This window comes from Antennarius striatus, chromosome 4, assembly GCF_040054535.1.
Source record: "Antennarius striatus isolate MH-2024 chromosome 4, ASM4005453v1, whole genome shotgun sequence".
In the NCBI taxonomy this organism is placed as follows: Eukaryota; Metazoa; Chordata; class Actinopteri; order Lophiiformes; family Antennariidae; genus Antennarius; species Antennarius striatus.
In genome coordinates, this window is record NC_090779.1 from 21,893,213 (window position 1) to 21,920,648 (window position 27,436).

Here is a 27,436-nt window from a genome sequence, read left to right on the forward strand (position 1 = left end):
GTTTCAGCTAAAATGAAAAGAAGGGTGTACAAAACTGTGGTGAGACCAGCGATGTTGTTTGGTCTAGAGACAGTGTCACTGAGGAAAAGACAGGAGACAGAGCTGGAGGTAGCGCAGATGAAGATGCTGAGGTTCTCTCTGGGAGTGACCAGGAAGGATAGGATCAGGAATGAGTACATCAGAGGGACAGCACATGTTAGAGGTTTTGGAGATAAAGTCAGAGAGGCCAGACTGAGATGGTTTGGACATGTCCAGAGGAGAGATAGTGAATATATTGGTAGAAGGATGCCGAGTTTTGAACTGCCAGGCAGGAGGCCTAGGGAAAGACCAAAGAGGAGGTTTATGGATGTAGTGAAAGAGGACATGAAGGTAGTTGGTGTGAGAGAAGAGGATGCAGAAGACAGGGTTAGATGGAGGCAATTGATTTGCTGTGGTGACCCCTGAAGAGAAAAGGAAGGAAGGAAAAGAAGACTTGCAAGTGTTAATAACTTGTATGAAAGTGCTCCTAAAAATAACGCAAGACAATAAATACATTGGATTTTATTCTAATGTGGATTTTGTATGTTGATTTAGTCACATTTCAACATTGCTTAATACAAAGGCATTAGTATTGACTAAATAATTCACACTAAAGTGCCACTACAGATCAGTATTATACACAAACAAGAAATCACAAATATGTTTCTATTTTTTTTGTATGGATCTTTAAATCATTATACTGTACACCGATGACGTGTTTTATTTCGTAAATAGAGAATTGTTACTGTTACACCCGCTTTTACCATTTTTGACCCTCGTGGCTCTCTGTAGTGGCGGCTTTTGGCTGCAGGCGAATCTCAAAACAAAACAGCTTCAGTAAGTTGTTAATCCCTCACTCACTTATCGTTCAAGATATTTATGACATGCGCTACAAAAGCTCCAAAAAGTTTCAATCGTGTCCGAGAAGTTTTTCCTTGTTTCGTGTTGCTCAACCAGATTTTACGGCTGTTCGGTAACTTTAGAACCTGCTGTGGCTAATGCTTTGGTGTGGCTAGCTAGCTGTTAGCTGGTACTAACTAACTTTGTTGTTAGCTTAACTGGCTGCTAGCGACCGAGTAAAACTCAAATCGCTTCTTAGGGTGCTTACGGTTGGTTTTCAGTGAAACAAACAAGTTGGTACGTCTAAAAGTTTCTTCAGCTCGTTGTAATTGGCGTTTTTTTTTTAAAACCAAAATACCGCAGATGAGAGCAACAGGTTTGTTACTGTCATTTAGCTTGTTTACCTTACCGTTGTGTGTTTTCACCATGAAGCCCAGCTCCTAAGCGACCCTCTGGAACTGATGAGGTTTTAGTAATCTACAGGCTGAAGATGTGAGCAAAAGTTTCATTAAAAACACTTCTCGTGTCGGTTGGATTCAGAAATTTAAAATGTTTTTATTTTTGCTTATTGGTAAAACCTGATAAACAGTGTTTTCCCAATATTTTTTCCCAATAAGTTTTTTTAATTTTGCTTTTGACTATAGACCAGTATCATGCTTAGAATTGATGAGTCCTTTTCTAAGAATGGACTGACTGATTTGTAATTTTCCTGTGTGTGTGTGTGTGTGTGTGTGTGTGCATATGTATGTACTTCCAGGTGTCATCATGGAGGAACTGACTCGTCTTGTGTCTACAGGAGACACTGTGAAGATCTGGGATGCTGTTTCCATGGCGCCCCTGGAACAGTTCAATCCTCACAGCCTTATTCACCCTGTAGCGCAGGCCTGCTGGAGCTCCAACAGTATCTGATGAATGAATAATAGTGCTGTTGTCAGACCGAATGTGAAGCGGAGAGTCGCACGATGCTGGTCACAAAGTCACACATTGTTTTTTTCCAACAAACACTGAATTTATAGTACTGCAGAAAAACTCTAGAACTCAGAAATGCTGCAAATTTTAGATAAAAAAATATCATTTTCATAATATTTGTGTTAAATACTGAAGTTCTCAGTAGGATTACTTGAAAGTCTATGAAACAAATTTCATTAAAAGGGGACAATCCATGTCTGTGGGAGATAAATCCTGATTTTTTTAGGATCTCTTTATTTTGCTGTAATATGATGATAAATGGGGTCGGCAGCTGAGTACCTTTCTACTTTGAACCAAACTGTAATAAACTAGTTGTAGATCACCTGACCTAGATTGATCTTTATTACCTGTGTCAATGCATCCAGACCCACTTCATTTCACTCTAGCCTGTTTCAATCCCTAAGAGCAGAGCGAAAGCCCATGGTTATTCTTGAGCCAAAAATAAACCAGCCTTAACCAGTTCTTTCAGACCAGTACCTGGTGAGTGCCAGCACCAGCGGAGACAAGCTGGTTGTTTCCAGCCTCAAATCAACTCCTGTTCCAGTGGTGGAGCTAGCTGAGGGGGTGAGTGTCTCTGTGGCTGAAGAACGTTCTATTAGTCTCACTGCAGCTCACTTTGTTCTAGCGACAAAGTCCTCAAGTTCTAGTTTAGTTCATCTCTTTCTCATCCACCTTCAGAAAAGACAAACCCGGGTGTGTCTCAGCACATCATCACAATTCCTGGTCAGCGGCGGTCTGGATCACTGTGTTCACATCTGGGACCTGAAGACCAAGCGATTGCATCGCACCCTAAAGGTGAGTGCTCAACCAGGGCAAAACTTTTGAACATTCTGCAAAAATGTTTGTTTTCTCCCACACCAAATGTAAATATCATAAATAATTAAAACCCCAAAGCCTCCACAAACGACAGCAGAACAACTAGACTAATAGACTGAAGAAAAGACTAAACAAGTCAATTTTCCAAAAATGTCAGGTGATACACTTTGCGTGTGTAGGGCAGATTATTTTAACATCATGCAAACATTACCATTGAAGAAGCCCCTGCCCTGATCATACTACAGTGAAAGAGCTCAGTGTGTTCAGTCTGGATTCAGGTCTGAGATGACATCGGCTGTCTTCTTCTGTCTCAGGATCATAAGGAAGAGGTGACCTGTGTGTCCTTCAATTCTAACGACAGCAGCATCGCCTCCGGTTCCACCAGCGGAGATCTGGTCCTCTATAGTCTGACCACCAATATGTCCAACAAAGCATTTGGACATGGAATCAACCAGGTCAGCCCTCCAGTTTTACAGCAGAGAAGCAGGATGTTTCAATATAGTTAAATATGACTGTTGCAGATGTTTTGATTTGCTTCATGTTGTGATATCACACTGCAGGAATAAATACATTTTTTGTTTTTACTGCAGCCCATCCACGACCTGAGGATGTCGGCATTGAAGCGCTCCCTGCTGGGCAGCATCTCTGACAGTGGCACCTTAGTCCTCTGGGACGCCAACACTTGCAAGGAGATCCACGTTTTTGACAGCGCTCATAAGGCCCCTGGCTCCGGCCTGGCCTTCTCCCCCGCCAGCGAACTGCTGGTGGTCAGTGTTGGCCTGGACAAGAAGATCGTTTGCTACGACACGGCAAGCAAAATGTAAGCCTGACACTCTGCTGCAGACAAGATTTTCCCAAAAACGCCATGATCAGACCCTGCAGGAGTACCTTCATCTCTTCTATGTGTGTCTCCAGAATGCTGAGGTCAATCCGGGTGGACGGCCCACTGACTTCGGTGGACTTCACTCCAGATGGTACTGGTCTGGTAGTGGGATCCACCCAGGGCAAAATCTACCAGTATGACCTGAGGAACTCCAGTGCTCCCAGTAGGATCACCGTGGCACATAAAACCTCCGTTACCTGCCTGCGCTTCCAGAGCAACACTAGCAGAAGCAAGGTACCAGTGGACCCAGTGTAACATCTCATGCTAAAATACTGTAGCTGACAGGTTAGCAGCTTCGTGTGTGAAAGCTCAAATGATCTTTTTTTCTTTGAATGAAGTCAAATAGTGTAAACTAATATTAAAGTAATACACCAGACAAACTGTAAAACCACCCCTGCTTGTCTGAGCTCTTTTCTGACAGCTGGGCTCCATTGTCTACAATATGTGGTTATATATGAATTCATACATAATCACCTATGCTGTCCAGAATGTCACATTTACCTAGTTCTGATTGGTCCAAATTGCCACAGAGGTTTTATATTGGTCTGTGTTATACCCAGCTTTCATTTGTCCCTCCTCCTTCCCATCCAGCCCAGTAAACTGGGCTCCACTAAGAGTGCCAGCTCTAAGAGATCCTCCAGCAAGTTGCTGAACAGCCAGCCAGACTTCGTCCCCATCAAAAGTCACACCCCCCACAGGCAGATGACAACTACAGGTCAGTTCATCTCAGGGGTCCCTAAGAGTCCATCTCACGAAAATAAACGTCTGTTTGGTGTCTACAACATTGTACTAGTCCGGTAATTAATGGACAATCTTTTAAATTGTTGACTGTAATGATTGTATCACATCAGAGTAAGCAGCTGTCTCAGCATTTTCATGTGTCCAATAGGGGGCGCTGGAACAGATGGGATGTCCAGGGAGGCTGAAGGTGCTGACCTACCAGAAGCAGAGCAGCAGAAGTTCAGCAGCATTGGACGGAACAGCCTGGATGTGTTCTCTCCCACACGGGAAGGTCAGAACTCCAGAAAATGATTGCTTCCAATGTTAAAATATGTTAAGAACAGTTTGACCTTAGTAGGAGGGGGCAGTCGTATTGTTTATTTATTAATTTTGCCTTTCAATTTTCTGCAGACTCTAGGATCCTGGGGCCAAGCGGAGATGCACCTTCTGGAAGAACACACGGTACGAGATGTCATGTTGAAGTTAGACAGAGGTTGGTTGAATAATGCTGCTGGTCTGGACTAATGTTGTTGTTCTGTTTCCGTAGTTACCAGTTTGGAACCACTGTCCAAAGAAGGGGAAGGTCAGCAGGTCGTAGGTCGGGCCAGTTTGGACATCTTCTCCCCAGTCAGAGAAGGTCAGTCTTCCTTCAGGGGACAGTATACAGTATAGGGGACAGTTATTCAGCCCCCTAATCTCCAAATCCAAAACTATTATTAATTACCATGAAGATGTAATCAGGTTACTAGAGGAAGCTGTTTGTGACTCACTTTAGTGAAGGCTCATCACGCTGATTTTTCTTCATGAATGCTTCTTTTTCAGACTCTCATTCAGCTTCCAGCTCACATCGCAAAACACCCTTGGGAACCCAGCTGGGGGCCTCTGCAGGGCGCTGCTACAGCCCGCTATCTGTCTTCCAGACCCCTCCACCAATAAGAGAAGAGGAGCCAAGCCCTGCTGTTGCAGGTGAACAACTTGTCTCCAGAAAGGTGCTGACCTCTGACCTCAGTCTGCCCAACAAGGCCAGCAGCTCCATTCAAGAAGGAGAGGGTCAGACCACGCCTACATCATCCCAGCAGATGAATCACACACAGACAGCCACACCCATCTTCACTCCAGATCCCAGCCTCAGGCGAGCCAATGGCGTACAAGCTCAGCTGAGCTACGACTCACCTGTCCAGGGAGCTCCACCCACCAGTACAGGTAGAGAAAACGCCAGGGTAAAGCTTTATTTTTCACTATCCATCAGATCCAGTGAACCCACCTCCATGTCTGCCCTCAGGTTCAGCACTTTCGGTAGCCGTTTCCTCCTCTCTGTCTCAGAACATCGCCGAGGTGGTCGGTCAAGCCGGAGCTCCTCTCACCTCCCTGCAGGTCCACTTCATCCAGAACATGATTCACGAGACTCTAGAGGACTTCAGGTTTGTCCGTTACTGATTCCTGCTTTAAGCCGTTTGCAGTGGGATGGAGGGAAGCTAACGCTGCGTATCCTCATCAGGGACAGCTGTCACAGAGACATCGTCAACCTGCAGGTGGAGATGGTCCGACAGTTCTACATCCAGCTGGTAGGAGCCATCACTCTGCTTCTGATGTAGCAGCAGTATTTTTGATTGATCATTGAGATGGGATCAATTCTTACATCGAACATGCTAGTGATTCACAGAATGCTCGCATGTTCAAAATTAAATGTGCTGCTAGTTTTGTTTTATGAACTGGTAAGGCTTCAGAGCTGCCTTATTTTTGGTTTTATTTTTGTAATTTTGAATGTTTACGTTGTAGATTAGTTTTTAGAAGAACAACCTAACCGTTTCTGGTCTGGAGACTGATCTTGTGTGGCATATGCATGTTCCAGAACGAGATCCACGGCCTGATTGAGAAGTACTCTGTGAACGAGTCTCTGGTGGAGGAGATAGAGAGGTTGAAGGAGGAGAACCGCCAGCTGAGGACCAACTACTGAACCTGTGATCCTCGCTAACTGGAACAATGTGCCCTGAGTTAAGCCTCCCAGGCGCCGCCTCCTCAGACTATAATGCCGCCCACACGCCACCGCCTGAATTAGGCTGACAGGTGTTTCCTCTTTGCATCAGACCGAACAGCAGTTGCGCCTCCTGCTGCTGACGTCTTCATGCAAGGGAAGTTTTTTTTAGGTGAAGGACGAACAGATTTCAGTCAAATGTCTGCCAAACCTAAAGAACACCTTTTCTGAAAAATGAACTGCTTAAAGTTGATGATGCCATAGTTTGGATGAAGCAGCTGAAAGCATCTGCTTTCACGTTTGTATCTCATGTCATATTTGGAATAAGAATTTAAAAAAAACATTCATAATAAAAATAAAATAAATAATTGTGTCATTTCGAATGAGCCTCTCTTTATTTGTGCAATTTCCTCATTATTAAAGTATCTATATCCAAACTCATCAGTCTGTCAACTGGGCCAAAGATGTTCGAACTGACAGATGGTCACTCTGTTGTATTTACAGATCTCAATGACGTTACGGAACGCCGCGAGGAAATATTCTGAAACAGTAGAATCAACGTGTTCAACAGACTAGTCACTAGTGATGTACTGGTAATTATTTTAACACCAGTTAACGCACTGTATTAACAACGTGTGAAGCGATCAAAACTAAAACTAGTGATGTCATGTGACTAGAGAGCCGCTCGTGTGTGCGCATGAGCGAAAACAGCGACCCGTCGGCCGTCGGAGGATTTCTATCTGGATTCTTGAGTTTCCTCTGAACTTTCGCATCGCGGTGACGTCAGAACCGGTTTTACCCGAAACAAAGCCACAATCTTCACCAGCTTTAAACTCAAACTAATGTGATTTACTTTTAAGTCACGTCCAAAAACCGCCCCTTCTCTTATTTGTTGCGTCCACAAAACACACTTGTTCAAACTAACCCTTATCTTCACTAGGTCGCCTACAGCGCCACCCAGCGGGGTGGATGGGATCAGCTGCGGAGGGTTCTGGTGTCGTTTATTCTGGTTTACTGTAGTCAGAAATAACCGATTTAAAACGTTTCCATCTCAAAGCAAATGTGAAAACACAAAAGAGCTCATGCACCATCAAAAAGCACTGAAGTAAATGTATTTTGTAGCCCTGATGGATCAAATATTGAAACAAACAAAACATTCACTGGTTTCACTGCTTAAAGATCTTTATGAAAATGTGCCTTTTTTCTGCAATTATTTGTTCACATTTCACTATTTGTCCAAAATGCCCAATTACAGATGAACATAAACAATACACAGAGATGCGAAGAAAAAACTCCATTCAGTGAAAAAAAATTCAAAAGTAGCTTCACCAAGTAGGAACAGATTAAAACGAATCACGAGTTATTGGTTCACACTAGTAAGAAACCAATGTGTTCAAATACTTGCTTACCTGGCAAGTAAAGACATCCACATTAATCAGTCTGCTGACACTCTATGACTCAGAGCTGATTGGGTTAACTCAGCACATCTGTTCCAGCCCATTTTCACCTGGTGGACTGTAAGATCATGATGCAGCGTGGATGTGGTGGTCACAGCCTGGAGACAAACCCTAAACCCTGAGATTATTGAAACTTTGTGACCCTATCATTGTTTAAAACTTGATGCTCCACTACCTGAGGAAGGACAGACCTACCAAGAAATACTACCACGAGGAAAAAAGAACTCTGCAATGTTAATGTCAGTGTCAAATCAGAATATCTTCCTCAAACCAAACCACAATATAACTCGAGTTCAACTGTTTTATTCCCTGAATTGATCACTGTGAGAAAACAAATAAAAGGCTTAAAAAAGGAGGCGACGAGTTGCTGTGATTCTGGCAGGATGTCAGAGGTGGTTGGGGTCCAGAGTGTCTCTGTCAGCAAGGTTGGCTCTGCAGATGGGACAGGTGGTGTTGTCCTGTCGGGTGGAGAACAGCGTCACAATCCAGCTGACAATCCATAAAAATGTTTCTGTTCAAAACTCAGACGTTTAAAATGATTAGAAAAAGACAGGAATAAACAGTGGAGGATTTAAATATTCAAACGAAAATCATGTAATGTTATATTCTATATCAATGCCTTTTATTTTGCCCAAAACTTTGTTAGATCAAACGTCCCGCTTATGTTTCAGGCGTTGAACCAGATAAAAACCACCAGTCAGTCCCTGTTTGCAGATGTGGACCGGAACAAAGTGGCAAGAGTTTTACCTTTAACCATCTGTCAATACACTGGACGTGGTAGTCATGGAAACAGGGTAACATCCTCAGCTTCTCGCCGTCGGTGTAGTCACAGAAACAGATCTGACACCTGTGGATCAAACAGCATCAGTGTTGTCCTGAAGCAGTCAGCAGCGGTTCTGATCAGGATCACACAGGCTGGAACGCTCACTGAGTATTTCCAGCGCCGGCTGAAGACGTGAAAGTTTTGGTGGGAAACCTCTGGATCTCCCTTCGGCTCAACTTCCTGGAAACAACGGCACCTTGACGTTCTTCAAATTCTAGCAAGGCCTGAAAGACAAATCGCAGCCACTGTCAGCAAGTCTGAGTAGGGTTAACTTCAAGTGTTATCTGAGGTGGTGAAGGAGATGAGATTTTTTTAAAAATAAACTCCTCTTCCTCACCTCGTAGTCGTTTCCTTCTGAAAACTCAGGAGAGGGGTTCCTCCTTCGGCTCCTCCCATGTCTTCTGCGGTGACCAGTCAAATCTGAGAAAACAGTGACATCATTCAACACGTTCATACAATAAGATTCTCTCTTACATATACACACACACACACACACTTTTTGTGTTTAAAACTAGTCTCTCCTTCTTCTGCTGTTTAAAACCGGTCTTGTGTTTAGCAGAATGCTGCACAGCTGTTGAATGTGAAGTTACAGATATGGGTGGGTGAGGAAACTTCACAGACTTCCATCAGTGGGGTTTTGAGGAGGTCCGGAATTTTTTTTCATCCTGCTGTCAGTAAACCCAGACGAAGACAACGAAACCCAGTGTTTGTCAGGGTTGGATCTCACCTTCTCCAAAGTCGACCAGAGGAGAGACAGCAGCCAGCACACGGGGCATCCAGCTGGGCTCCATGTATGAATAATACTGAAACAATAAGACACATTCACATTTAGAGGCTGTTCACATAACAACTGCTTTGGACAAGAATGGAATCATTTTGTCAAATTCCAGCTTCCAGGTGTTTCAGGAAAAGGCTGAGAATGATACTGACGGTTTGTCCAGTTGTGTTTGTAGCTGCAGACTCTCATGTAAACTGCACTGTCCTCACCCTTTGATGGCTCTGCTGATGAAGATGATGGCGGTGATGATAGTGATGGTGTCTGCTGTGCACCTCCTCTTGGTCAAACTGGGCCTGGGTGAGAACAAGAACACAGTGAACACCCTCAGGGATGGATCAGTCGTTTGCAGGAGAACGATCCTACCTGAAGACTTCGAGCCAATGCCTCGTCCTCCTCCACCTGCACCATACGAATGGCAGCCTCATCATCATCACTGATGACAATCATCTCTGCCGCTGCAGCAGAAAATGAATAATGTTTTGTATGAGTTTTGTATGATTTACTTTTCAAAGTTAACAACTGCCTCTGATGTCTGTCCTCCAATCAGCAGACACATGAGTACATTTTCATTAGTCAGCTGATCAACAACAACAACCGACTAGTATTGAACACATATTGATGGTAATCTGATTTAATCCAGCCTGGAGATGTGATTACTGTACAGCCTTTAGTCTTGTATTTTAGTATAGATTAAGCACCAGCTGTAGATGATACATCAAATGTAGTCAAAAAACAGACAGGTTATGTGTTCATCTGAATATACACGGACATTTTCATTAAAAATCCTTATAAATCATAACAATGAGGCAGCCGTGGATTAGGAGTTAAGAGTGTCTTCCACTCATAAATGTAAATGGTTCAAGCCCCAGTCTACATGCTGATGTATCCTTGAGCCGGTTACTACCCCGGGCTAAGGTAGTAACTTGCTATCAGGGCTGCCTTCTGCTCCTTAGGCATGGGTCAAACTCAAAGAAAATTTCACATCATTTTACTATTTATAACTATTTGCAACAGTAAAGCTGCTGCTGCTTCTTCAGTAATTGATAATAGTAATTGATAAAACTCCTAACCTGCTGATGTGTTTTTCTGGTCCTCTTCCATCCACCTCCTCTCCTCTGATGTCAGGAAGGACAGAGTTTCCGTGGCTACGGCTGAAGGAGAATCCACCTCATCCCCAAGCACTGGTCTGAGGGAGGACGAGGAGGATGAGGATGAGGATGAGGAGGTCGTGTTGGACAGAGGTGCTTCCAGCCAGCTGCTGAGGGGGAAAGCTCTCAAAGACGACGCTGGAACAAAGGAAACGCTCGGCTCTCCCATCGACGCAGCCAGACACCGGCGTTTGGATCTCCGTGACAAACCCCTCGCGCTGGCACCTAGTCCTGTCGATACGGCAACGTCCACCTGAGGACTGAAGTGTTCCTCTGTCATGCGACTGGTTCTCCGCCGTTTGCCAAGTTGTGGGCTGAAAAACACAAAACCGGAACATCAACCTATTCATCCAGTAAGTTCTGACTGTCAACACTCGGGTAGAGTTTCGTACTAATGTCCAAATCTGCCAAGACAACAGATTCTGAGCTACTAGAGACACTTTTCTGGGTCTTTTGGGTCAGCAGTGGCATTTGGAGTTGTACTGCTGACCGTCTTACCTGGGTGTTTCCGGGACGATGACTGACAGATCGTGGTACAGGACATCAGCTGGCTCCAGCAGACAACCCCGGTTCAGACCGACCGGACTGTCTGGTGGTTCAGACAGACTGTCAGCGAACGGCTCCTCCATGTCTGCCTTCACTCACACCAAATTGTTCAGCTCCAATCAGGCACTGAAAACACACCTGAGACAGGGTGGGGAAAAGGCTACGATTAATTAGCATGAATTAACATCGTCACGAATCTGTAATGCAATACGAAGCTGTGATTAGTCAACACACAGATGAACTAGCGAGAAAACGAAAGAGTAAAACCAACAAAATAAACGGGAATAATGAATCTGCTTCAGTCATAACAAACATAGTTAGCTCAGGCAGCTAGCTAAAGTAGCTGAACGAAAAGATACATCGGTGTGCAACCAACACTTGCATTCAGTATTTATAGATTTATTAGAAACATTTTAAAATCACACACTACTGCTAAGTCCTTGTTTAGTTAATGGTTTAGATAGATGTGTACAAACCTCCAGATACAAGAAGTGTTTCTTCTTCTCTGCTATTCTTTAGTGTTGGCTGCGAACAGCTCCCGCTGTTGTGATCGCCCCCTACCGGCCAGGACGAATAACTCAACCGCTTCGCACACTTACACCGCAGGGACTTCAACTACTGTATTTGAAGGCGAAATTATCTTCCAAACACATTCATTAAAAGTACTGTAGTTTAAAACGTACAAATAGTTCTTTTAAAAAATCAATAGGTTTTAAAGACAGCGAGATTAACAGTTTAGAAGCGTGAGAACAGATGATACATAAATACAGTACTTGATTGAGTCTGGAAAGATGTTGCTGGAAATAAAATATTTATATTTATATATATTTGAATACTCCCCCAAATCAAACTAATTTATGTAGCAGCAAACTGGTTATTTTCCTGGTGATATATGAATTACATTATACTTGGAGATAAAGTCAGAGAGGCCAGACTGAGATGGTTTGGACATGTCCAGAGGAGAGATAGTGAATATATTGGTAGAAGGATGCTGAGTTTTGAACTGCCAGGCAGGAGGCCTGGAGGAAGACCAAAGAGGTTTATGGATGTAGTGAAAGAGGACATGGAGAGGACATGCTCTCACCGTAATGTGAATTGTAAATAGTTTTTCTATTCCTATTCCTCATCCACTATTATTCTCTTCCACCTTTCAATGCACCGACACCGCGTCAAGTTCTTCGATAGTAATTTTTACTGTACTTGGCAATAAAACCTTTTCTGATTCTGAAAATGAAGGTATTTGGTGTGAGAGAAGACAAGGCAGAAGACAGGGTTAGAATGAGACAATTGATTCGCTGTGGCGAGCCCTGAAGGGAAAAGCCGAAAGGAGAAGATATGAATTACAGTATGCATTATAATGTAGCTATTACCACCCTCAAAAATGCACCTCCCCGTCGGGCAATCGAACCCCGGTCTCCCGCGTGACAGGCGGGGATACTTACCACTATACTAACGAGGACTTGCATGTTTTGTAGATCAACAAGATTGAAATTTACAAGAATCAATTTAGAACAATTTTATTTTATATACAGATTATAATCCCTGAAGGGGACTTTTAGCACACGCTAGTGATGCATATATAAATATGCATGAATATACTGTATATATATTAAGGATTGAACCCACCAACCTCCACTCTTCATCAGAGTTCACATTTCATCATTCAACATCATTGTCATAGATGGTAAAATTTCATTTTTAGTATTTATTTATTTAATTATTTAGTTTGCTCTAATCTCCTTATAATGATGTAAACCTGCACTGATTGACCCAAAAATCGGTTCAAGAATCAGATCAGTATCACATACTCAAAAGGACACATTAGATGCACCTACACAGACAGCTTCACAATGCAGTACTCTGATGATAAATCAATATTTATTTTGAACACTGACACTGGAGAAATGCAGCAAACTGTGCGTACAGAAATGATCCCTGATGTACTTTAAACTTCAGGTTTTGTACTGTGATCAACAATCAACAAGTACAACAGGAAGAACAAACATTTGGCAGATGAACAGAGCATTCTTTCATATTGAATACAATAAAAGCATGAATGTGCCCCTGAAATAGAGAACAGCTCCATCTCCGTGGTAACAGCAGACTAGAATAACATGGACTGCAGTGATTTACGGACAGTGGCCATCTCCTGCTGTTGCTGTAAAAACATATGGACAAGAGAGGACATGCATGAAAAATATGTGACACTTTGTTCTGTTCTACATGATTCAAAAACACAACTTCTTGTTTTTTATTCTGTCATTCACTTACACTACTTCTCATATGTAAATACTCTTTTAATTCCCATTTTATAATCTACCTGTGATTTACAAGCAGCTGTATTAGCTTAATTATGAGAAACTTAAAAGGTCTACTTTATAGAAACTTAATTTGACAAAGTATAGCGGGGTCATTTATTTTTATTTACACCACTGCTAGTCGTATATCCAATAGTGTATTGATTCTGTAGCTACCACTGAACTATGACTTATTGAGATGGTTCAGGTCGGTGTTCACTGAGCTCAACTGAAATGGCAATCTTCAAGTTTTCACTCACGGTGTCCATGAGGATCTTCTTCTGAAGAGTGGCCATCTCCTTCTTCAGCTCCTGTTGTGTCCCTTGCATGAAGCCATTATAGGTCTTGTCCATCTCCTCCATGTTCTGGAGGAAAAAAAAAAAATCTTCGATTAAAGTTTTCACGGAATGATTCCAGGAAGAAAAATGTCACTTCCTCCCTGAAGGGTCTCAACACATTCTGGACCAAAGAACGAAACGCCACCGGTTTTTACTTTAAAGTTATAGTTCAAATCTCTAAATCAAAGCATTCAAACATGGATCCAAAACAAACTGGAGCCAGGACTTCTACTGTGTGACTTTAATTTGATTAAAGTCTCTTTCTGCAGAATGTGATGTAGGAAATCACCTTGACAAGCTGCTCATACAGCTCTCTGACTGCCTTCAGCTTCTGGTTCTGAGACACTCGGGCCTGCTGCAGGATTTTCAGCTGCTGTCTGAACAGATTCTAGAGAGAACAGCTGTCATCATCGTATCTGTGTCAATGAATATTCCACCAGTCAGATTCAGGGTTTCTTCAGGTAAAAAGTTGAAAAGCACTGATTTACACATTGTAATTAAAGACTTGTTGCCAGAAGATGTCAGATTCACCAACTTTAACTCAGACTAAAGTAATGATCCTTTCACCCTTCAACTTGCATGTTTCTTGATTATTTTTCCTGAATGGAAGATCCACAACTCAACACCAGCAGTGTCCTGGAAGAACTGTAATTTAACAAGATGTCATTTCTTTTTCTCTCAATGTTGACTGATACGGAACCAGTTTGATTCCTTTCTTTCTCCAAATAAAAAAAATTGTTGTAATTTCAATGAATTCTAGAATATTAGTCCACAACCGTTTAATGGTCACTGAGTAGATTCTAATTTACTCAGAGAATTTTCTCATCAGAACAGAGTTTAACTGATTGTAAAAATGTTATATGTGAAATAATCATCATAATTAATCCCTCAATGCTCAGGAATGAGGCACAAACATAACACAATAACATATCATGGGCAGAGGGCATCAAACCTGTGACTCTAAATCAAACAACAGAGTAAACCAACGTTGAATTTCTCTTCCTGCTCCTCAGTTCGCTGAGCTTCAGTCTCCCATTGCTGCAAGACAGAAGTCACCTGCTGGGAGTACTGGTCTGTGATCTTTTTCCTGCCAATAACAATGTACTTTCTTTAACAGATATAAAAAAGACCCAAGACATTACATGAAACACACACAAAAATTATTATTCATTAATTGAGTAATATGTGAGACATATGAAAAAAGACTAAGACAAGGATAAGATAATCAGTTTTCAGATCTCACTTATGGTCTAATGGTTGGGATTCCTGGTTTTCACACAGGCAACTACTGCCACCCCAGCTACTGAGGTGGCAGTGGCTCAGTCTACAGGGACTCGGCTTGGGAACAGGAGGGTTGCCGCTTCAAGACAAGCAATATGGAGTATGAACTGGAAGTTGAAGGTGTCATTTCAGCACCACTGCACCAAACCCCAAACTGCACCCAGGGCACTGTCATGCCTCTGCCCATCACTCTAACATGTCTCCATTGTTGCCTGTTTATATGCCCTTTGTATGATTGTTAACTCTATATATTTTACAGTAATCCCTCGCTTATTCGCACTTCAAGACGTGCGGCTTCACTACAACACGGATTTTTAGAAGGTAGTTGCATGATACCGTACACGCATGCTATTGGCTGACAGGATCCGTGCGTGTGCTGCGTTCCAAGACCCATGGTTCCTTCTGCAACTTTTCTTGAATACAAAAGTGTTTTAAAGTCTGTAATAACCTGTATTGTTCTGTTGTGTGTGTACTGCCCTGAGTTGGCCTACGTGTGTGTTCTGCATGTGTTTGCGAAACTGAGGGCGTGAGAGCGAGAATGAGAGTCTGAGTGGAAGATCGTTGTCAGTTCTTGTTAAGGCTGGACGCCAAATAAAGACGTTCAACGAATAACGTGTGCGTCATCCTTGCCCACCATAAGGAACACAGGGGGTGTTAGAAGTCTATGAGAATGTGGGAAAAGGTAATACAGATATAAGGTGTTTTTATATCAATATAGGGAGGGTTCATAAACATTTAACTTGCCCTAAATAATAAAATAAATACTTGGTCGCTATATCGCGGAATTTTGTTTGTCGCGGGTGGTCCTGCAACACATTAACCGCAAGTAAGGAGGGATTATTGTATTAATAATATATGTTATGTAAGTTCAATCTTTTTGCCCAGTTTGATGCCATTTTATCTTCTAAAAAACGATTGAGACCTAAAACCGACAAAGGAAAAAGGTCAAACCTCTCGTTGTAATATTTGTTCCACAGCTGATCCACCTTTTGTTGGGTTCCCTTCATGTAGTTTTTTGTCAGACATTCCAGACGTTTCTTCTTAGCCAGCATCACCTTGTTGATATCAGCTAAAGCAAATACAGTATGTCCGTGTATATACAAATGCAATTAAAAAAAAGAACAGGTTATAGTTGCAGCTTTTAAACACTGCATTACTTCTTGTGTAAAAACACATGTTTATACAGCGTTGTTATTTAATTGCACGTAGATGCCAGGCCTTCCACCTGTATTAGTACTACTATGGAGATGATTTAAAAATAAGATCACACAAACCATTACACAAACTGATAAAAAATAAACAAGGCTAAAAATATGACATTCAGCATTGAAACTTTCTGGATTTTTTTCCCCCTAAGTGACATTATCACCACCTCAGATGTTAAATAAAACACAACTAAATAGAACATAAGTGGGAGAGAAATCCAGTTTCACAGCTACACAAAACTGCTTACCTCCAAATCTCTCCAACATGGTCTGCACCTCATTTCTAAAGGGAACATGAAACACCGCTTCACATAAATGAGTCCATTTTGCGTATTAATGGTTGATCAGCACCAACACATCAGAACACATGTCACTACCCCACAGCACAGGCTGCTCCCTCCTCAAACTCCGGCCTCTTCTTAGCGGACTTGTCTATTGTCGGTGTTCCCTCTGAGGAAACAGATTAACATTCACAAGCTAATCAGCCTCCTGGGGTGTCTGAAGCTAACAGCAGCTAAAGCTAACTGCACTTACTTCCTATGGCCTCGTCCTCTGAGCCGCTGAGCGCCTTCTTCTCATCCTCTTGAGTGAAATTCAACACGTTGACGTTTGATTTTTCAGCTGAATGTTTTCTCTTAGTTTGTTTTCTTGTGCTTGCCATTCTCATTCTATCAACACAGAGTTACATTTAACTCCACACTCCAGACAAACACCAGAAGAGTCAAACTTGACCGCTAATGGAGGCAAATGAGGACACTGCGATGTTAGCTGCTATCTTCAAGATATTGCCGATAATAAAACTAGCAGTTTTACAAATTTAACGACTAAATTTTAACCACATTATAACAGCAAACGGATTTCTATAACGGCGTCTTACTTTATTTCTACTCACCAGGTTAGACTCCGTTTAATTAGCTGCAAATTAATTTCATACCAATCTGCTAATTTAGCTCTGGGCTAGTGATTCGTATTTATTCCCGCCACAAAGTTTGGACAGTACCATCTCCCAAAAAGGTTTCAGACTCTAAAGTACTATTACTGCCTTATAAATAATTTTTACTGCGTGTAATTTGTTACTTAAGCAAAAACATGTAGTTTCATTGGGGAAAATGTAATTAACGTATTAGAAGTACTTAATCCGGTAAAAATGTCCAGTGTAAGCATAAAACTATTAATGGTTTATTCCGACCCATCTATTTGTGTGAAAGCAGTCAAATTTTGAACTACCTAAATGGATGGATGGGTGGAGCACCTTTTTTTTAAATATAGCACTTAATCTGGATGGAGGGAAGGAGGATTGAGAGTAGTTATTGTCTGTTATGAAAATTATTGTTAAAAGACAGGTCAAAATGACCCAAAGCAGGAGCTTAAAAAAAAGGCAATCTTAATTTCAAATTCATTCAAATCACTGTTGAATTTTTCCTCATCTGATTGATTGATCAGCTGATTGATCTGGTTAAATGGATCACACTAGGACAGAATAACAGAAAGATAATGTTACACCTCCATTTGATAAGATACCATGTTTGTCACTGATCCCATGTTAATAAGCACCGTATTATTGCATTAAAAGGGCAGAATGTAAGACTGTCATGGTTCAGTCTCTCCTTCCTGGATTTATAATCAATGTACAACATATGAGGACACAATAACAAAGAGATTTTGGAATCATTATGTCACACATGATAATCTTTTTTTATTTTTTCAATTTATATAAGAAAATAAAATTGCAACAACAAATAATAACTAAAAAACAATATTCATACGTCAGGCTTAGTGGGTTCTTTTAAGTTGAACTAAAGTGAATTCAAATAGAAAGTCCTAATCCACACTGTGCAGTCACCAGTGGTGACATAAACATATAACACAGTCATGACACATAAAAGTTGTAGAAAAAAAATGTTCTACTTCCTGTTTGACCTGTAAGAAAACAGAGTCAAGTCATTTCCTTGAATCCCGCCTTCAGATGCTGATCTTTTTTTTTCTCCATATTCATGATAAAGTATCTGCAGTTAAAAGCTCCAGTTTACTCAAATATCAAACTTTTCTTCACAAATACAATGTCCATTCTCTTCATACTCCTCCCGTGTCACGATGATCTCGTCATAGTCCGGACTGTGTGCTAGTAGTTTCCCCCCCTCCCATGAGTAACAGATGGGGCTGCAGAACAACACAGTAAACAACATCAATGCTCAATCATACAATGTGAAGTGAAGAACAGGTGGTGTTGCATAGGCTGAACTCACTTTGGGGGGAGCAGCACCGACACAGGGAGGTGGGCAGGGGCGAGTGATCGCAGATCAGCTTCTAGCCGCTCCTTGAAGCCTGGAAACAAAGTGTTTCCTCCCGTCAACACGATGTTCTGGTAGAAGTGTGGCTGCATGTCTGGAGACACAGACAGATGAGTGATATTTACTGTAAAGTTAACAGAGGACATTTGTGAACAAGCATTAAATTAATTAGTCGCATTTGTTGTTTTATGAATAACAAAAGGAAAAGACCAACTGGCTTTGAGGCTGTCTGACTCTTTTCCATTCTGACCACATGATCACCACTGATGGTGTCTGACCTTCTGGCAGCGATTGGATGGAGTCTACAATGGCCTCCGGGATACCCATCTCCTGAATGCCGATGTCTGCCGGGTGGAAGAGCATCTCAGGAACGGCAAAGCGTTCATTGGCCAACCTCAAGATCTGCTCTCCTGTCTTGTACTTCCCACTGAAGACCATCTCCTCTCTGGGCTGGTGGACACAGAAGAGACATCATGGGCTCTAACATTTAATGCCGGAAGTTGCTTTTTAATCATGACTCACAATGTCAATGTGGGAAAAATGGTTTCTCACCTTGCAGAAGCCTTTTTTAATGGAGCTAAAATCTGGAAGAACATAATCCCTCATTACGGTGTTCTCTTCCCCCTTCATCCTGAGACGGACCACAACTTTCAGTTTATCAGCAGAGTCGAACTTATTGTAATTTTTTTTACCAAAAATTTTATGCAAACAATTTTGCATGAAAACAACATAAAAAATGCCACTGTATAATCAAACTACCACTTACAAGGTTTTCAAGCTTAAGATCAAATTAAATTTGAGTTGTTTTTTTTTAAACATGTGCATAGTGAAAGTGGAGCACAATCTTAAAGTACATTATTTCTATGGGATTTGAAGAAGTTGACATGTTTATCTGAAAATCAGATAAACTGTTCCTTTAATTTACCACAAGACAAAACAGGTGTTGATCAATCATGATTAATAATGATTAGTATAATCTAAGGTGATATTGTTGTCAAGTGTGTTAGAATAAGTGCGTGTGTGTGTGTGTGTGTGTGTGTGTGTGTGTGTGTGTGTGCTTACTGTGCTATCTCCATGTCCTTGTAAAACTGCTGGGAGACATAACAGACGTCTTCTTTCACCTGATTGATGACATGAGTTTCATCCATGACGTGTAACTGGCTGGAAGAGGAGGTTGTTTTACTTTATTGATCTTTGGTTTGGAGCAACGTCAATTATACACAGGTTAAATATCCACCTTTTCCAAGTAGCAGCAATAAGAGTTCTACCCTGAAACACTGAAACAACTGAAATTACCGATATGAAATGATCTCCTTCAGGTGATTGGCCAGAAGCTTCCCGCCTACATTGATCCTGGAAGTAAAGTAGCAACTAGTTAGCATTATGCTACGACAAGTATCAGTGCAGCAGGTTGTTCTGTTCTTCTGACCTGCGGATGCCTTCCTTCATCTTTCTATTGCGGCAGTAAGGAGCGATGTGGGTAAAGGAGAACCCACTGTCGACCACTATACAGCAGAGCTCTGATGGTTTGGAGTGGAAGTAGTGATGAGCACTGAGAGAACCGGCTGGAGAAAAAAACAAAGGAAGGATGAAAACAGCTTGCTATCACTGATGATGATGGCGACAGGCTAATTTACAGTATCAAGCATCTAGTGTGACTCACCATTGATTCTGAGAGCTGACTGGAACTGGTACTCCTCAAACAAGATCTCATTCATGGACTCTTGGATGGAGGAGAAGTTGAAGTATGGCTCAGTGATGATGATGCTGGTGTCTACAAAATCCACCTGGACCCAAATCCAAAAGCACAAGAAGAGGTGAAGAGATTACATTAGAGTTCTTTTAAAAACATTTTTTACATTTTCAGAAGAACAAACCTTAAACATCTCCTTTCCAAACAGATGGTCCCACACTTTCCTCTGGACGTCCCAGTTGACCAGATAACCCTGCAGAGAGACAGAAAACCTGTGAAGCTGCTGGAACCAGACCGCTGTTCAACTGCAGCATCTGCCAGTGATTTAACGGTCACCTTCTGGAAGGGCAGGATGTAGAAAAGACCTGAAGGATCTTTGATCTCATCGAGCTGATTGGCTGTGAAGGTTTTCAATCTGGATGTTTTAGAGCGAAACTGGCAGTTTGGGATGACGCTGAGGCACAGAGAAGAAAGATCAGACAAACAGCAGCACCATGTGAAATGAAAAAAGAGCTGCCTCTGTTTGTGGTTGATTCTGGTGAAAATCAGATCAGGATCAAAAAGCCCTGAAAGACCATGGTTTTTAATGTATTTCCATCAATATACAGTACTGAAAAGTAATGCAACAAATCACTGAACTGTAAAAGTCAGAAACCAAACGTGGATTCATGGTTGAAATCAGACCAGATCAAACTCATGTATAGTTCAAGTTTGGGGTGACAGGAGCAACGTAGGGTAACTGTTGGAATATGACGTGTAACTCCAACCTTTTTAAACACATCTTCATTAAACTTGTCCCCAAAATCTTCCATTTGGAATGGACAGGAAGCGGCTTAGATTATCCTTTCACATCATATCATATCACATTCCTGGACTTGTGTTTGTGAATTAAACCTTCTCTATTCATATTATTAAAGTTACAACCAGAGAAATACTATGTTGACAATAGATAATTCTTGGATTGACAGCCACATGGTGCACTGGTTAATAACCTGATGTTTCATTAATTCTGTCGAGCTTTAGCAGGTCGTGCTAATCGACCTGTCAAAAACAAGCTAGCTGGCCAGACTGCTAATCATAACAAGAACCCCAACGTTAGCTGTGTCGCTAGCATTACTATTCACCTGACTTTCTCCAGACTGTATCCTATTTTCGCCGTGTAGGCTCCGTTGTCCAGTACTAACGTAGCCATTTCCAGATTCTTCAAACTGTTCGACTGAAACACATCAGCTCATTCAGTTTCCGCCCCGAGCGGTTGTCGGCGAATCAAGTCGTCGTTAAACCTTTTTTTTAATCTATTGGCCAATCAGAAACGATATTTGGAGTCCTTCTTGAAAAATGTTCCGACGAAAATGTGTCCCGTCTATTTCTTTGTTCCGCCACATTTTGTTATCGTAAAACTATAATGAAAATTGATTTGACATTTAAGGAAAGATTAAAAGTAATAATTCTTGATTTTTAGAACCAAAAACAAAAATACAAACTAATATATAATTCATTCAAATTATGGCTATAAATGAAAAGTTTTTATCTCACCACTGCAGCCTAAGACAAGTGAAACATTAAGAAGGAGACTCTCTGTAAGTCAGAGATAATTTTTTCAACATTTGTAAACCAAAATCGGCACGTTGCTCATTACATGTTTTTTTGTTTTGTTTTGTTTTTTATTAAAAGATGTCATTATTCGGGCTGCAGACTAGCTCCTGATTTCTGTCATCATCAGTGAAGTTTTAATGGAAAATTTATGTGTTAAACTTTTAAACTGGAGTGGGAACACTGGATAATTTCAATACAGATTCAATAATGATAAAATTTCCAGCTGAAATATTTACCTGAGCTTATAATACTGTATATAATATGATTTTAGAGTTCATTTGAAGTTCAATTACTAATTAATTTAAATATTAAGTATATTAACATTCTCACATCTATTACCATAAAGAGAACAACTCAAAAGTCTCTAATTGTCCATTTGGTGGTCATTTATGTATTCAGACAGTAATTAAATTTGCAGTGAACATACATTTTCACAATAATAAAATTAATAAAGTTTTGAACAACACAAATATTTTATTAAAAAGTGTACTTTGTACCTCCTCTATGCAGATAAATTAAGGGTTAGATCTTTTTATAATACTTTGTATACATCACAGGGCAATTTGGATTAACAGATTTTAGATCTCAGTGTCCCACAATTAACTGACAAAGACAGAGTCTTTTTAGAAGCACCAATAAACATTACATTTAGCAATAACACTCCCTTTTTAAGCATCAACCATATAGTGGATAGCTACAAGTATTCACATAAACAATCCTGAAGATATGTCCAAGTGCAAAGCACCCTGTCTAAATGATTAGGAAGCCAACATACAAGGAAATGGGTAATGGCTTTATTCAACTGAAAATAATACAGTGCAGGGATGAAGTACAAAGGGAGACTGAAGAACAAACAGATAAAAATGAATAAAACTATACAAAGCATCTACAGTGTATAAGCATGCAGAACACCCGCATCTGCAGTCATTCACATGTTTGTGTATACGCTAGCAAAGAAACATTGTCAACTTAAGTTATACAGTGAGAATCAAAAGCAGTTTGTTCTTCATTGTTCATCTATGAAATGTGCTTTGTTTATTTTGGTTTTGTTAAGAGTTTAACTCCATGTTTTGCTGGGGCATTTCATTGTTTTTCAAACAGCTAATAATGACTTAGACACCAAGACTGACGATCCAGAGAAGTTATGTGCTGCAATAAAAACATTCATAATGGAGAAAGATTAAAATGTTCAGTTTTTTTGTCAGATAAAAGTCTGTGATTCCCTCTTCAGTTCCATAAACCTTCACCTGAGCACAGAAATATGGAGGATCTTTCTGCTCAGCAGATTGTCCAACCCACCAGAGCAAACAGTGATTGTACAAACCACTTCATGTTTCTCCTGATGAAGAACCCAGCTTCTGTTTATCCTGCCCCAAGTATAAAAAGTAAAATTGTTCCTTCAGTGGTTGGTGATGAATATCATTCCAGATATTTAGGGATGCATCCTTGTAAATCAATGAGCTCTGGCCAGTTCTCATATTTGTTGTTATTGTGGTCATTCTTGATGTGCTGCAATAGACAGGAAAGAGAAACATTTGAGCAGGAAACCAGTCACGTGAGACTTTAGGGATGCAGATATGATCAAAGAAGACCAAACATGATTGTTAATGGCAATAACCAAAAATAAAGGAATGAGTCAATCTCCCATTTATTGATAATCGTGGGAAAATGTCATATCCCTGTTGTGTCGGCTCACGTCTTTGTCAAGAATGTCCTCCAGCGTAACAGCAAGGACTCCTGATTACACCTTTATTATATTTGAACAGAAGTTTGAGCAATAACAAACAAACACCTCAAACACTTAATGGAAAAAGTCAAGATCCTGAGTTACTTGAAATCTGCTTGGGGCAGCTCCTTGCCCCACTTCAGAGGGAATAGTCCACCGTTTCCCCTCAAGATCGTGGCCTCAGACTGCTTTGATACAGTCATGCTGGAGGTCATGGACTGATGAACACGAGTCATCATCGTCATCATCATCGTCATCATAAAGAGCAGACATGCCATACTGACATCCTGTCCATGGGTGTCACAAACAGGATGTGAGGCTGGGAGCAGTGTGGTCCAACCCCTACTGCAAACAAACTATTATATTCCTGCCCTTAGTGCTAATGCAAAGCTAACCAGCTTCTGGTCATAGTTTCATACTCAGCAGCAGACATAACAGTGAAGTCACTGAGAACCTCCGATTCAGCAGGATGAGGATCTACAGGAAGTACTCGTCACCTTCTCAAAGTTGCTCTTCATCACTGCTCCTTTCCCGCCAACGAACACCCAGTTATCTCTGAAGGACAGAGAATGGACAACAGAGCTTCCCAGCTCAGAAATCAGTTTCCTGGCCTCTTCAGTTAGCCTGTCATCATAAAATGAAACCATAAGCAATCAGCTGTTTGATGATGGAATCTCAGCAGGAGGAGACCTGTTTACTTTGATGAAGGTTCATCGTAGGACACCATCAGCACGACAGAGCCATCTTCAATGCTCTGCAGGAACTCAATGAGAGGTTTTACTTCTGCAACACAAACACGCCACCTTTGAACCGCCTGACCTCGAATGACTGGTCCAATCATGTGACATGATGTCAGCGATTCACCGCCTACCTCCACTGTACATGTCGAAGTGGTTGGTCTTTGTGACCTCTGCTGTTTTACCTGCCAAACAAGCGAAGGAATGAAGCTCAAATAGTTGTGAGGCAGGGGTGAGACAGACGTGAGACGGGGAAGACAGGAGCAAGACAGGATTGAGACAGAGGTGAGACAGGTTTATCACTTCCAGACATACCATTTATTAGAACGATGTTTATCCCAAATCCAGCATTGTTCAGAGCCGACCCCAGAACCCTGAGAAAAAGTAAACAGACTGTAAATCTTATTAAGAGACATAAGGCTATCACGTCATAGAGAACCAAATATTTCAGTAATTTTGGTACTTGATTTAAATCCTTTCATTGATTTAAAAAAAACACCACAGTTTAGCTAGTTCTAAATATCTCTTGGAGACTTTTACTGACACAATCTTGACTAAACTGCTGAGACACACGTTTTTCTCACTGTGACATCATCAGTGACATCACCTGCAGTGACAAGTCTGAATTACATTGTGTGAATTCAGATGTTTGGTTAGGAAGAAATTATCTAAAAACCAATGTGGGATCTTAGAAGAATCATCAGTGGTCTGAACAGGGGTAATCCTTTGGGCTGAACTGAACATATTAGGAAGTTCACCTACAGCTCGTTTTGGAGGCAAACTTTTGGAGGCACAACATTAGCTGCTCCGCTCTGGATGAAGAAGCTGAACTGATCCTCTGGGCAGGACAACTTCACCTTACAAGGTCCATCTGAGGAGAGCCCTGATTAATCGTCAGTCATTTCGACTCCTGGTTTTGGTCCTGATCAGTTTAATCAACTCACCTGACTGTTTCATCTGCATGTCAGAGGACTCACGGAAAATGTTGAGAAATTCTGACGATAAATCAAGATTATTATAAGCTGCAAAAAACACAGACATGTTAAGAAACACTTAAAAAACCAAAGACGTTCATCTTATATGCACATTCTCTCTTTGTTGAGTTTGATTGATTTGTGTGATTGATGACAACATGAACACAAATCTAACACTCACGTATACCAACTGATCAACCAACCAAACAACTAAAAATGAAATGATACAGCTGAAATTGGCTGCAAGTTGCAATATCAAAAACAATCATCCTGTTTTCTTATTTTAAAATCTTGATCTGCAAATGAAAACTGAATCAAACTGAGTATCTGGTTTTGTCTAAATTTTCTTGGATGGAAAATTTTATGTATACGATATCAATGGTATAAAAATATCACTAACACATTTTTCCACAGACAGAACTCAGAATAACAAGAATTTCTCTGTGACTCAACATTGCTGACAGAAGACGAAGGGCTGAGTTGTTGTTTACCATTGAGGGAGTTGTTGTATCTCTGCAGCATGAGCGTGATCACGATCAGCAGGGGGATCAGGATCAGCAGACACTGTGAACCCCCTGAGAAGACCAGAGGAGAGACATCAGACCAGGTCCTGACCCGAGGAGATGAACCAGGTCTGCAGCAGGTCTGAGCCTCTTGAGGTGATGAGCATGTGACCAGTTCAAACACAGGCTTCTATCCTCAGGTGCTCAATCAAGTCAGATTTGACTTTTTGTTTGACAAAGTTAAAATCATTCTTAAAGACGATGACAGAGGAGAACCTGACTTCCTGTTTGATCAGATAGCACCACGCTTTTAATCTGAGTAAGTGTTACTTTAGTGTGGAGGGGTTTGTGTATCCTGTGAAAGGTAGGGTCGATTAGTTTCCTCCTCCACGGTTAAGCATGAGAAACGTTTTACTTATGTTTAACTTCTGTTGTTCACCACTGATTCTGCTTTATCAGTTGTGTTTAACTGTAACCCATAAAGTTTGTTCAACTGTTAGATGGTTCATTGTTCTATTGTAATAAGACAAAAGGCACTTAACCACCCTGGATATATAAAGTCAGAATTTGATATCAAACAGGTTTACCACAATCGAAATAACCAAATAATAAACAATCTTTACCAATGAAATACAGATTCCTGTAGTTTCAAGTACAAATACTTCATTTGGATTATTTAAAACTATGTATTTAATTAGATGTTCTGGAGACTTTGAAGGGTGATGTGAAGACATTTTGTTTGCCAGAGGTTTTCGGGTGTCGTAGCCCCCGACAAAAGTTTAAAAATCTCTATGAAAAAAAAATCTCAGGTCATAAAAACAAATACCTGGAGAGTCAAATCAAAACATATTTGACTGCAAGCAGGAACTAACAGCTGACTGGTGGGTGAACTAGTTTAAAGCAGAGAAACAATTCCTCAGTGACATCATCATTGAAGCTGCAGATATTTGAATGAAGGATCAACCAGACACACACACACACACAGACAGAACTTTTATGACCTACATTTTTTGTACTTTTGTCGTCTCGGCATTGTCCTCTGTCCTGTTGAGAGAAATAAGTCGTGTCTTTCTGTTCATTTGATGCACAGGAGAGAGAACATAAAGGCCGGCCTGAAATCTTTTCGGCCTCCCCATTATTCTGATGTGTGTTTGGCTGTTGTCCAAATGAAAGGTGAGATCTTTGTTAAAACCAACTGTGTGACACAATTATTTGAATGTGTATTAATGTTCTGCAGTGCAGTCAAGAAACACATAAACAAATACAGTATATAATAGGCTGATGGGTGTCATTGGGTTTTTTCGGTAGCTATTCATAAAAGCTTAAACCTGACAGAAAAATAAAAATAAAATACAAATATCCAACAAATTTTCAGTTTATGATTAGACAATTTTTTCAGTGAAAGAAACATTTAGTTTGGATATAAACAAATAGAAAAATAAAGAAGTAATGTATGAAGAATTTCCCACATGTACTGAACTTGATAGAGAAGCAAAAGCCACACAGCAATATGATAATGTGTATAAATACTCACTGATGGAAGAAAGATATGTTTGACAAATTAAAGTGGAATAAAGTTTTCTTAGCACCAACCCACTCGGGCTATGAGCATGTCTCTGACTTCCACAACGTTCCTTACAACTCCCGGAAGACCTGACAGGAACAACCAGCACGACAAACAAGTTTATCCTGCTCCACCTCCAGGAGCTGGATTGCCTGGTAAGAGCCAATCAGCTGCACCCAGCAGGCCAGAGTCCACATACCTCATCTGTGATACCACCTAAACAGAATAAAGAGACGTGAATGTAATGAAGATTCTTAG

General features: G+C 41.0%; 5 protein-coding genes and 1 non-coding gene across 10 annotated transcripts; 1 reads left to right on the forward strand and 5 right to left on the reverse strand.

Annotated features, from left to right (window-relative positions):
* Nucleotides 1-803: 803 nt before the first annotated feature.
* nedd1 (NEDD1 gamma-tubulin ring complex targeting factor) lies at nt 804-6,592 on the forward strand. 2 transcript variants are annotated; one of them, XM_068313016.1, is made up of 15 exons: nt 804-855; nt 1,616-1,759; nt 2,297-2,391; nt 2,506-2,622; nt 2,958-3,098; nt 3,234-3,463; nt 3,559-3,760; nt 4,118-4,241; nt 4,416-4,538; nt 4,658-4,708; nt 4,794-4,883; nt 5,069-5,449; nt 5,529-5,667; nt 5,745-5,811; nt 6,099-6,592. In XM_068313016.1, exons 2-15 carry the CDS (start codon nt 1,624-1,626, stop codon nt 6,201-6,203), a joined length of 2,001 nt encoding a protein of 666 aa, XP_068169117.1. In that variant the 5' UTR covers nt 804-855; nt 1,616-1,623; the 3' UTR covers nt 6,204-6,592. The 2 variants fall into 2 exon arrangements, with proteins under 2 accessions (XP_068169117.1, XP_068169118.1); XM_068313017.1 differs by lacking the exon at nt 804-855 and adding an exon at nt 1,292-1,350.
* Nucleotides 6,593-7,965: 1,373 nt separating this feature from the next.
* si:ch211-59o9.10 (uncharacterized protein LOC561841 homolog) lies at nt 7,966-11,506 on the reverse strand. Of its 2 annotated transcripts, none has more exons than XM_068313414.1 (10): nt 11,450-11,506; nt 10,926-11,111; nt 10,350-10,741; nt 9,643-9,734; nt 9,489-9,572; nt 9,229-9,304; nt 8,839-8,921; nt 8,607-8,725; nt 8,426-8,525; nt 7,966-8,136 (listed from the first exon to the last, which is right to left on the reverse strand). In XM_068313414.1, the coding sequence occupies exons 2-10, from the start codon at nt 11,054-11,056 to the stop codon at nt 8,065-8,067; spliced, it is 1,149 nt and encodes a 382-aa protein (XP_068169515.1). In that variant the 5' UTR covers nt 11,057-11,111; nt 11,450-11,506; the 3' UTR covers nt 7,966-8,064. The 2 variants fall into 2 exon arrangements, with proteins under 2 accessions (XP_068169515.1, XP_068169516.1); XM_068313415.1 differs by having other exon boundaries at nt 10,926-11,133; nt 11,450-11,479.
* An 854-nt stretch (nt 11,507-12,360) lies between these two features.
* Nucleotides 12,361-12,432, reverse strand: trnad-guc (transfer RNA aspartic acid (anticodon GUC)). Its single transcript has one exon. It is a non-coding gene; the product is annotated as a tRNA-Asp (tRNA).
* Nucleotides 12,433-12,877: 445 nt separating this feature from the next.
* sycp3 (synaptonemal complex protein 3) lies at nt 12,878-17,074 on the reverse strand. Its single transcript, XM_068313619.1, has 9 exons — nt 16,987-17,074; nt 16,629-16,762; nt 16,472-16,544; nt 16,343-16,377; nt 15,841-15,958; nt 14,596-14,695; nt 13,898-13,996; nt 13,531-13,635; nt 12,878-13,131 (listed from the first exon to the last, which is right to left on the reverse strand). The coding sequence occupies exons 2-9, from the start codon at nt 16,759-16,761 to the stop codon at nt 13,078-13,080; spliced, it is 717 nt and encodes a 238-aa protein (XP_068169720.1). The 5' UTR covers nt 16,762; nt 16,987-17,074; the 3' UTR covers nt 12,878-13,077.
* A 698-nt stretch (nt 17,075-17,772) lies between these two features.
* actr6 (actin related protein 6) lies at nt 17,773-21,318 on the reverse strand. The gene is made up of 11 exons (XM_068313614.1): nt 21,203-21,318; nt 20,415-20,532; nt 20,263-20,331; nt 20,049-20,172; nt 19,815-19,950; nt 19,682-19,738; nt 19,448-19,546; nt 18,938-19,016; nt 18,664-18,835; nt 18,341-18,479; nt 17,773-18,254 (listed from the first exon to the last, which is right to left on the reverse strand). Exons 1-11 carry the CDS (start codon nt 21,268-21,270, stop codon nt 18,125-18,127), a joined length of 1,191 nt encoding a protein of 396 aa, XP_068169715.1. The 5' UTR covers nt 21,271-21,318; the 3' UTR covers nt 17,773-18,124.
* A 1,128-nt stretch (nt 21,319-22,446) lies between these two features.
* On the reverse strand, nt 22,447-27,279 carry zgc:101783 (uncharacterized protein LOC447883 homolog). Of its 3 annotated transcripts, none has more exons than XR_011035213.1 (10): nt 27,149-27,279; nt 26,620-26,658; nt 25,603-25,686; nt 25,082-25,159; nt 24,900-25,008; nt 24,453-24,511; nt 24,272-24,322; nt 24,099-24,183; nt 23,506-24,024; nt 22,447-23,183 (listed from the first exon to the last, which is right to left on the reverse strand). XR_011035213.1 is itself a non-coding variant. In XM_068313413.1 (10 exons), exons 2-10 carry the CDS (start codon nt 26,645-26,647, stop codon nt 23,094-23,096), a joined length of 684 nt encoding a protein of 227 aa, XP_068169514.1. In that variant the 5' UTR covers nt 26,648-26,658; nt 27,149-27,279; the 3' UTR covers nt 22,447-23,093. The 3 variants fall into 3 exon arrangements, 2 of the variants coding, with proteins under 2 accessions (XP_068169514.1, XP_068169513.1); XM_068313413.1 differs by having other exon boundaries at nt 23,898-24,024; nt 25,082-25,132; XM_068313412.1 differs by having other exon boundaries at nt 23,898-24,024.
* Nucleotides 27,280-27,436: the final 157 nt, after the last annotated feature.

What these genes read in the sequence shown, in the direction of transcription:
- nedd1 (XM_068313016.1), top strand. Translation starts at nt 1,624, where the DNA reads ATGGAGGAACTGACTCGTCTTGTGTCTACAGGAGACACTGTGAAGATC. An exon ending in TGGTGGAGCTAGCTGAGGGG is followed by an intron (nt 2,392 to 2,505) that starts GTGAGTGTCTCT and finishes ATCCACCTTCAG; the next exon opens with AAAAGACAAACCCGGGTGTG. An exon ending in GCAACACTAGCAGAAGCAAG is followed by an intron (nt 3,761 to 4,117) that starts GTACCAGTGGAC and finishes CTTCCCATCCAG; the next exon opens with CCCAGTAAACTGGGCTCCAC.
- actr6 (XM_068313614.1), bottom strand. Translation starts at nt 21,270, where the DNA reads ATGGCTACGTTAGTACTGGACAACGGAGCCTACACGGCGAAAATAGGA. An exon ending in TTGGAAAGGAGATGTTTAAG is followed by an intron (nt 20,173 to 20,262) that starts GTTTGTTCTTCT and finishes ATTTGGGTCCAG; the next exon opens with GTGGATTTTGTAGACACCAG. An exon ending in AAGGACATGGAGATAGCACA is followed by an intron (nt 19,017 to 19,447) that starts GTAAGCACACAC and finishes GGTCCGTCTCAG; the next exon opens with GATGAAGGGGGAAGAGAACA.
- sycp3 (XM_068313619.1), bottom strand. Translation starts at nt 16,761, where the DNA reads ATGAGAATGGCAAGCACAAGAAAACAAACTAAGAGAAAACATTCAGCT. An exon ending in AACAAATATTACAACGAGAG is followed by an intron (nt 14,696 to 15,840) that starts GTTTGACCTTTT and finishes TGTTATTGGCAG; the next exon opens with GAAAAAGATCACAGACCAGT. An exon ending in TGTATGAGCAGCTTGTCAAG is followed by an intron (nt 13,636 to 13,897) that starts GTGATTTCCTAC and finishes TTTTTCCTCCAG; the next exon opens with AACATGGAGGAGATGGACAA.
- zgc:101783 (XM_068313412.1), bottom strand. Translation starts at nt 26,647, where the DNA reads ATGCCGAGACGACAAAAGTACAAAAAAT. An exon ending in AAACATCGTTCTAATAAATG is followed by an intron (nt 24,323 to 24,452) that starts GTATGTCTGGAA and finishes CTTGTTTGGCAG; the next exon opens with GTAAAACAGCAGAGGTCACA. An exon ending in CTTCGACATGTACAGTGGAG is followed by an intron (nt 24,184 to 24,271) that starts GTAGGCGGTGAA and finishes TTTGTGTTGCAG; the next exon opens with AAGTAAAACCTCTCATTGAG.
- si:ch211-59o9.10 (XM_068313414.1), bottom strand. Translation starts at nt 11,056, where the DNA reads ATGGAGGAGCCGTTCGCTGACAGTCTGTCTGAACCACCAGACAGTCCG. An exon ending in TCTGGTCGACTTTGGAGAAG is followed by an intron (nt 8,922 to 9,228) that starts GTGAGATCCAAC and finishes CTGTTTTCTCAG; the next exon opens with ATTTGACTGGTCACCGCAGA. An exon ending in CAGAAGGAAACGACTACGAG is followed by an intron (nt 8,726 to 8,838) that starts GTGAGGAAGAGG and finishes TTTGTCTTTCAG; the next exon opens with GCCTTGCTAGAATTTGAAGA.